Source organism: Mus pahari, chromosome 3, assembly GCF_900095145.1.
Source record: "Mus pahari chromosome 3, PAHARI_EIJ_v1.1, whole genome shotgun sequence".
Lineage (NCBI taxonomy): Eukaryota > Metazoa > Chordata > Mammalia > Rodentia > Muridae > Mus > Mus pahari.
In genome coordinates, this window is record NC_034592.1 from 105,574,208 (window position 1) to 105,582,992 (window position 8,785).

An 8,785-nucleotide genomic window follows, 5' to 3' on the forward strand; every position below is an offset into this window, starting at 1 on the left:
TCCCGAGTGCTGGGATTAAAGGCGTGCGCCACCACGCCCGGCTTCCATGGGTTCTTTGAGAGCTGACAAGCTGGGGATCAGTCAGTGAATGAAGAGCCTGGACTCTGGTGCAGGTGGTCTGTGGGCCATACTTTCAGAAGCACCACTTTAAGCACACAAGAGCAGAGAATGCCCTAGGAATTGACAGAGACTGTCAAATCTAGAGTGTCCTCCTTAAAAACTTGTTGTTGTGGACTGGGGTGGAGTTCAGTGGTATGGAGAGTGCTGAGTAGGCACAGGCCTTGTTTGAATGCTCAGCACAAAGAAAAATAAGACTGTCTTTCCTTTAGAAAGGATCTAATATTATAGACATGTGGGATATCTGTCTGCCTCTCCCTCCTTTTCCCTCTTTTTTCCTCCTTCTCCCACCTTCTCCCCCCACTCCGGCCCCCCACCTCTAAAGGGTACACAATAAAAGGTTTGGAGACTTCCAATGTGGAAGCTCACACCACCTGCAGCCACAGGAAATCCATCAGAAAAAAGATGTGCCTCTCCACAGGTCTTAGGTAGTCCAGGCTAGCCCTGACTACCTAACATTCTGACCTTGACATTCTGATACCCTTGCTTCTACTTTCCCTGACAAGTAGGAATCACCACACTCAATTTGGGAGCTGCTGGAGATCAAACCCAGGACTTCATACATGCCTCACAAACACTCTACCAACTGAGGTAACCCCATCCCCCAAGTCCTATACTGCATGCCATTTCTTCCATGGCATTCCCCACAAGCACCACCATATGTTCATGAGCAACAGTGCCAGATAGTACAGGAAGAAAGAAGAAAAAAGGAGTGAAGGGAGGGAGGGACAAAAGGAGAGAGGTAGGGAGAGAGGCGGGAGGTTAAGAAGAAAGGGGGAAAAGCAGACACCCCTACACACAGACACACACACACACACACACACACACACACACAAGGATCTGGCATTTACTAAGCTCTCTGCGGATGCTCCTGGGCTCACAAGGAGGTTTGTTGTTTAGGGACAGGTACCCTAACACTTGGAATGAAACTTAAGCTGCTCTTTAGCTCATGATCCCCCTGCCTCAGCCTCTCCTGAGTACTAAGACTACACCATGCCCAGTTCTCACTAGACACGGAAAAGTGCTGCTGAAGACTTCTGACGCTGTGTAGAGATAAGACCATTCTCTTGATTATCTCTTTCTAGTGGTGCCGCTTGGAAGTCATCTATGGAAGGCCGGCCACCGAAACATGCCAACACGTACGTGTTAAATGCTAAAGATCAGCAGTTCAAGGTTGTCCTTGGTTACATGGAGATTTCTAGGCCAGGCTAAACTAAATGAGACCCTGTCTCGAGAAAATCAAAAGAAACAAAAAGCCATCTGTGGAAAGGAAGGTGTCCCAAGTATATTACCTGATTCTGAAGTACCACAGAGACTGGCCGCTCTGAGGAGCCAGGTGATAGCAATATTAGACCTTGCATTGCATGGAGGAGCTGATGGAAGGTCAGATGACTGATATATTTCCCCAGAGGTTTGAATAGCATGTGTAGACCCTGCAAGAAGATCAGTGAGGATCTCTCCCAACTCTACTATAGCTCCATCTCCTCACACTTTGCCTCCACTTCCTTTCCTGCCTGTCCAGCACTGGGCATCTTCGTGGTCAGGTTCCTTGCCAGGGCTAACACTGCTCATAATGCTCTCTTCCTAACTGTCCTAAAGAACTGACCTGTACTTTACAGTGGCTTTCTATGGGATATAGACATGAGACCCCACCCCAACACCCCCCCCCCCGCCATCAGAGGACCCTTATCTCCTCTCAGACTTAGAGCACACTCGGTCCTGTATAGCCATCTGTCTGTTTTCCTCTGCTCATCATACCTGAAGAGCAGATACCATTCCTATGGTTGCTCTGTAACTTCCTTATTTAGGGGTGGGCAGCACTATGTCACATACATCTCTAGGAAGGGCAGGAATGGAGGGGTGGACAGCTCCCAAACCCATCCCGATCATCCTCTTTGCTGCTCCTTGCCACAGCACCTGGTCAGCCATGTCCCTCTGGATCAGGAGGGGCAGATGGTAGGTGATGTACAGGAGGAGGCTAACAGCTTGACCTGGGGGCAGGAAGGGGAGCAACCGAGCCACCAAAACTTTCCCTTTCCTCACAGACAGCACTTGCAGAAGGTTATCTGCTGCCTCCCTAGAAGGGAGAGAGGAAAGCATTTTGAGAGTTATGTCAGGAAAGGAGGCTTCACGCAGCAGCGAGGCCAACGCCTGCTGGTCCTGTTCTGAGGCTGAGGTGGGGCTCAGTTTTACTCACTCCTGGTTGTTCTGCTCCTGGGTCTTTAAGGCCTGAAAGAGCTTCTCAACCTGGTTGCTCTGTTCCCGCATGTGGTAGAGTTGTGGGAGCCCATCATTTTGGCCCTCCTCTATTTTTAGTAACTGAAGGAACATCTGGAAATTCGACAGTGGTGAGAGTGGAATTAATTGAGCATTATCCTATCCTTGAGAATTTGGTCAAGAGCATCTCCCTGTGAGCTTAGCTCACCTTCTCAATCTGGGATAATACCCGAAGCCTCTGGCTGCTCGCAGCTCCTGTATCCTACGCACAGAGAGGCCCTGGCCATCAGCCACACCATCATTGCAGCTGGAAAAGGCTAGACACAATCTGACCACATCTCGATTTAAAACCAAACATGAATGTGTTCTGGACAACCGGGGGTGGGGTGGGGGTGGGGATTCTGGGGTGAACACATGATCACATACTCCTACCTGCTCTTGAGTTCCATGAGATACAGCATCAATAGCTCGGCGAGGGCTAAAACATGTTGATACAGCTACCTGGCCCAGGGAGCCCTCAATCCGTACCACTGTATAAAGAGAGCCAGAAGGCACATGCTTTCCTATAGGTGCACCCACCCACCCAGATCATCCAGCTCAAGCCAGCAGCCTGGCCATACCTGACTCATAAACTTCAGACTTCTGGATGTAAGGCGTGACCAACTTGAGAGACTCAGCCCTGTTCTTCTGTCCAAGCAGCTCTTTGTCTGCCTGCCTCCTCTCTAGCTTCTGGTAGTACTTCTGAGAATCCAGGGAACAGGCAAAGTGTATGGGCACTTACAAGGTATTTCTAAGGTTCAGAAAAGTGTACAGAGGTGGACATGCCTACATTCCCAGGGTAGGTAAGGAAACATCTCAAAGGATGGAGACAAATCTTGGGTACTCAGAAGACAGTAAATTAACTATGTAGGAGACTAGAAGGGAAGGATCTTGGGATACTAACTTTAGAAAGATGGATTCTGTCTTGGAATACCTGTGTCAGCAGCTAAACAGATGCGACTTCTATGGATTGGAGAGGGGGTCAGAAAAGGCCAAGGTCAAAAGTTGGGACTAGGGGCCAGAGCCCACCTGGTAGTAGTAATCATCCAGGCGGGGGTTCTCACTCTGCAGTTGAACCATCTGCACTCGTATCACCCAGTCCTTCTCTTTTCGGGTCATGAGGTTGGCGTAGGCATCTGAGGCGTCTGGCTCAGGAGACCAAGGCTTCTGGGCGGGGACACTTCTAGCCAGCAGAAACATCCTTTTAGGCCAGCCCTGTCATAGTGGCTTCCCAAGGAGAGAGGTAAACAGGCAGTGGAGTGTTCTTGAAAGGACTGGAACATGTGCAGAGTTGGGCAACAGTGATGGGCACTGCTTATGCAGTGGTTTGGGGAAAGAGGGTTCATCACAAGGAAATACCCAGTATACATGCAGTCAGGTTTCCCTCAATCCTGGTTCTCATCCAGGTCCTACCTTGCTGTTGGACTTCGCCTCTGACGCCACCTCTGCTGCTGCTGCAGGATCTGCTGGTGCTGAGGGTGGAGCTGGGTCAGATGGCTGGGAAGGCTAAAAGGAAACCAGCAGAGTGGAAATTGGCTGTTCTGCACCCCAATCCCCCCTCCATTCAGATTGGGTAAGCACCGGGAAACATCTATATATCTCTATTCCTCCCCCAAATCAAAAAGCAGGAAACTCCACAGTCATTTCCTCATCCCAAAATACATTTTTCTGTAATCTGGCTGCAGACAATCTAGGCACAATAGACCACCTTTGGCTTGATTAGCAGTTCTCAGTTCTGTCAGGTTAGCTGACCTCACTCCTTTAATTTCCCCAAATCGGCTGTTTCTTCATCTGTGAGGGAGCAGAGACCCCACTATGCTTCTGATTTCTGTGTTTTTTCTATGGTAACTGGTAAAGGTGCAGGTCCTTGGCCACTATGTCTTATGAACTATAGGAAGAACTCAGCTTGCTCTCTGATAAGGCAGCCTGTCGTTGGTACCTGAGTTTAGGGGGCCACGGGGTCAGTGGGCTGTAGAACAGAAAAGGATCTGGTGAAGGCTGTTGTGGTCCAAAATGATGGGCTGGAGAACTGGCTCTTGGAAACACAGACTGAAAAGGAATTGTCAATAGATAGTCCAGGGACAAGGGGGACGGTCCACGGAGAGGGGAGAATGCTGCCTGGCTCAGGTCATTTCCTGTCTCTGGGTTCCTCACCAGCCTCTTTCCCCTCAATAATTTCAGCCAATGTTCTGCTTTGTTGGGGAACTGTCAAGGCAGCTAGAGAGACTGTTTCCTGCTTTTGTTGACAGTTTGCTACCCCTTAGGAGGTACCTTTTCAGGGGTTGACTTACAGTGGGGGTGGGGAGGACAGCTTTTGTGTTCTGGTTTCAGCCACTGAGGGTAGGCTTCCTTGCCTGCCTATTTTCTCCTCAAACCCAACAGAGCTTAATTACTTTATAGCTTTCCCTACACGATTTCCTGCTCTTTGGTTTTTTTGATTTTTGTTTTTTCACAGTTCTGTAATTCGTGGATGACTTCCTAAGTTCAGTCAATGCTGATCATCTGCTGAGATATTTTATAATTCTGGACCAAGACGCTCCCTCTGGTAGCACACATTAAGGCCGCCCTGCACCACCCGACACACACCAAGCTCATCTCCATGGCGTGGCTGTCCACCTCATACCAATGCCTCTCTTGGGGTTGCTTCTTCATCTCCAGGGCAAGCAGAAGGGGAGACAACACATTAGAAGCAAGGGACACTCAGTGCCTCAGGAGTGGAATGTTCTGCGTCACCCAATCACCTCCTTGCCGGATGGAGACTAGAGCAGACTCACCTGCCACATAAAATGCAGGGAGGCTGGTGACATCCCCAAGGCACCAGAGGCCTTGACTCTGGGGGAACTCTGCAGCCCTCTCTGGAACAGAAAGGAAGAACTGCCAGGCTCAAGTGGACCCCCCCCCCCCCACACACACAACCCACTGTCTTCTCCTTTCGTTTCCACAGAAACAAGGTGGGGGCATCAAAAGCCAAGCATTTCAACAGCCAGGACAGTAACCGCATGGTCTTCTTTATCCTCAAGGGTAAAATGGCCAGGATCCTCCTCCTTCCTGAGAAGATGACTGTCGGCTTAGGACTAGGCTGCAGGGGGTTAAGTCACCTCGCTTATACTGGGAAGGCTTTGTCTTTCTCCACTGGCCATATGAATTTAAGGGACAGTCCTAGGAATGGCTGCTGAGACACAGGGGCTGAGACAAAAGTGACTCACCAATAGTAGGACTACTACCTACAGGAGACACAGGACCCTATGATCCTGCTGGAATTGTGTGTCCAGATGCATGTGTAGCTACATATCATACATGGCCATGGCGTGCATGTGGATAACCTCTGATGTTGGTCTACAAGGCTCTTCCACCTTTGCCTTCTCTCATCAGCCTGGAACTTTGCACAGAGGCTGGGTGAGCTGGCCTTAAGTTTCTAAGGACCTTTCTGTTTCTACCTCTCATCTGGCAGTGGCTGAGGTTACAGGCACACACTGCTGAATCCAGAGTTCCATACATGTTCTGGGGGTGCTGAACTCAGGTCCTGACATTTACAAGGCAAGGGCTTTACCAACCAGACCATCATCCCAGTCTTGTGGAAATTTGCTTTGGGGTGTATGTGTGTGTGTGTGTGTGTGTGTGTGTCCGTCCTGTTCTGTCTTGTCTATCTGTCCATCTATCTGTCCAGGACAGTCTGGTCCCATCTTTCCTGTCTGTTTTCCATTTGCCCTGTTTATCTGACCATCTGCCCTGTTAATCACCCTGTCTGTCTGCTGTAAATGGGTCTATCTAATCCAGACTGACTGACAGGTCATGATCCTTATGTTTCTACATCAGGAGTCTTAAAGCTAGGATTGCAGGTGTGCACCACTATACCTGACTTAGGATCTGATTTTAGGTAAAAGACAACTGCAGAAACTTAACCTGGGAGACATGAGGAAGGAGGGAAGAAAAAAGCCCTAACTCAGCGTCTTACCTGGGATAAAACATGTTCATTCAAGTTGGGTCTTAAGAAAGAAGTAGAGGCAACGAGGAATACTGAGTGGCAGTCTGCTAAGGACGAAGTTTGGGACCACTCTATCCCTACCTGCTGTGGTACTTGGGTATTTTGGAAGGCGCTCACTATAGCTGGATCCTCGAGATCACCCCCTTTCTCCTTCACTTCTGGAGCCTGATCTGAACACACAAATTCATCTTCATTCTCCTTCTCTTCCTCCAGTTGGAAGGCACATACTAAGTCTTCTTTAGGAGCCAAGGGGACAGAGAATTTGCTTGGCCTCTGCTGTAAGTGCAGACCTGGGAAGAGGGTGGAGACATGGGTGAGAGAACTCTTATCCAGTCAGGCTGACACTCAACAGAAACTGTTCAAAAGCTATCTCTAGAGCCATTTTTAGCTACTACCTCTGTGCTGCTCTTAGCTGCACTGTTCCCAGGACACTCCCATATGACCCACAGCAGCCCCTGGCAGGTACCAAACACCACCTTCACTTGGCACATATCATTTCAGTGGTCTGAATGGATGCCATAGGCTTCTTTCTCCACCTGCCCCTCCTAATCCAACAAGCCCTTCTGTTGCCTCTTTAAATGAACTAGTCTCAGCTGTCCCAACTCAGTGTCGTTTAACCCCATTTGCTGGATACTTCACATTGTATGTCTGCTGGAAAGTCAGACAGAGCAATCAGGAGCATTACTGATAGTTTCCCACAGGGGCAAGGAAAATAAAAGCCCAGACAAATCTATCTTAGTAGCAAGTGGAAGAGCTTTCACAGTGAGTGAGCCTGGCTTCTTAACCACACTGATGTATCCCTTTTGCCTATGAACCTCTGGACATTTTCTGTAGCCCCCAGCCCACTTGGTACTACCTTCAAGGCATTTCATCTTGGCAGCCTGGTGGGCTTCCTTGCCAGCTGTGTCCTCCACTGAGAGAGAAGCCTCTGGAAGGGGAACCTGGGACAGGGAAGAAACCCAGAGACGCTCTCTCCCTCAGTCAGTAAAGATGGGATGGCCTCTAAAACATGCCCATTCCCCTTTCAGCATGGTGGGCAGAGAATATTGACCCCAGGAATCGAGAATCTGGTCTCTCTGATCAGCACAACCCCCTACCCTCTCATCCCACAAGCTCAACTCCAAGGACGACAAAAGTGAGGAAGTAGGTTAAGCATCAAGAACACAACCAGCCACTCTCTCTGCACAGTGCCACCCTGCTACGGACACCCACCACCTGACTGCTGCTGTCCCTCCCACAGATGAACCATGGCAGCCTGGGCCAGGGCCTGCTTGCTTCTCCTAGCTTTTGAAGGCTCAGCTCTGCCTCTTGCTCACCTGTTAAAGGGCCGGGATGCTTCTCTGCGGAGGTGGTGTAGAAGTATGAGAACTCTAATAAAGAAAATCCTTAGTCAGGTGTGGAAGCACAGGCCGGTGATGACAGTACTTGAGAGATGGAGACAGGAGGCTCAGGAGTTCAAGGGAAGCCTCAGCTACCTGGGAAACCTGAGGCCAGCCTGGACTTCACAAGGCTGTCTCAAACAACAACAAAACAAGAACAAACAAGAAAACGCAACTGAGTGCAGTGGGCCACACCTGGACCAGCACTTGTTAGGAAAGGAAGAATGACTTGGGTTTAAGGCTAACCTGGGCTACATAGTGAATTCCAAGTTGGTTTGTTGTCAAGAATTTGGTCTTGTCTCAAAAATTAAAAACAATGACAAAAGCAAACCAAATGAAATCCTTTTTTGATTGGGGAAGAGAAATATACTGTACATGTAAGCATCCAATTCTATGAGAACAATTTATTGGGGGCTGACATTTGGGGGCAAATGCTTTAAAAAGGTATGCTTTCAGAAAATCCTTTAGGGATTTTGTGAAGAGCTTTGCTTCCATTGGATGCCTTGGTTTTATTCCAACCTAATTTAGAGGGGAAAGTTCTGGATACATCCCGAGGAGGCTGCCTCTGGGAAAGGCACCTGGTGATGCTTGAACCACACTGGGTTACATCAACTAGCTAGCTCACCCAGCTGCCGCTCATGTGAGGCCCTGTAGGTTCAGAGGCCAGAGTGTAAGGCTGAGAACACCTTTGCTCGGGACAACACAAACTTACATCTTCTTGGCTACTTTAACAGAAACTGTTGGATTGCGGGTGTGCCACACACACTGCCCTGTCTATTGGTTCTTTCCAATATTAAAACCATCCTAGCAAGTAAGTGTGCTGTCCACTGCTTCACTCAAAAGCAAAAGATGCAAAGAAAGTGGTTTGAACTGGAATATGACTTCATATGCTTTATTAAATTGTCTCGTACTAATACAGTAAATCTTCGGATGGACCAAACAAGCTCAGCTTGAGCTTAGACTTATCTCTTTGTGGCTCCAGGATGTGTCCTCCTTATGTGAGCTCATTGGTCCCTACAGCTTTTTTTTTTTTTTTTAATCAGTGTGA

General features: G+C 48.9%; 1 protein-coding gene across 2 annotated transcripts in view; it reads right to left on the reverse strand.

The window, feature by feature from the left end:
* The window catches only part of Patl2 (PAT1 homolog 2), a 71,436-nt gene that overhangs the window by 2,358 nt on the left and 60,293 nt on the right, over positions 1 to 8,785 (reverse strand). The window contains exons 3-15 of one of the 2 annotated variants that reach the window (XM_021193469.1): positions 7,675 to 7,868; positions 7,215 to 7,299; positions 6,440 to 6,648; positions 5,148 to 5,228; positions 4,313 to 4,422; positions 3,787 to 3,879; positions 3,403 to 3,556; positions 2,955 to 3,075; positions 2,767 to 2,864; positions 2,543 to 2,596; positions 2,315 to 2,448; positions 2,035 to 2,194; positions 1,410 to 1,550 (exon numbers count right to left, since the gene is read on the reverse strand). In XM_021193469.1, the coding sequence (XP_021049128.1) occupies positions 1,410 to 1,550; positions 2,035 to 2,194; positions 2,315 to 2,448; positions 2,543 to 2,596; positions 2,767 to 2,864; positions 2,955 to 3,075; positions 3,403 to 3,556; positions 3,787 to 3,879; positions 4,313 to 4,422; positions 5,148 to 5,228; positions 6,440 to 6,648; positions 7,215 to 7,230 (1,371 nt within the window). In that variant the 5' untranslated portion in view covers positions 7,231 to 7,299; positions 7,675 to 7,868. Of the gene's footprint in view, positions 1 to 1,409; positions 1,551 to 2,034; positions 2,195 to 2,314; positions 2,449 to 2,542; positions 2,597 to 2,766; positions 2,865 to 2,954; positions 3,076 to 3,402; positions 3,557 to 3,786; positions 3,880 to 4,312; positions 4,423 to 5,147; positions 5,229 to 6,439; positions 6,649 to 7,214; positions 7,300 to 7,674; positions 7,869 to 8,785 lie in introns of those variants that run through there. The other variant, XM_021193470.1, reaches the window with a different exon arrangement.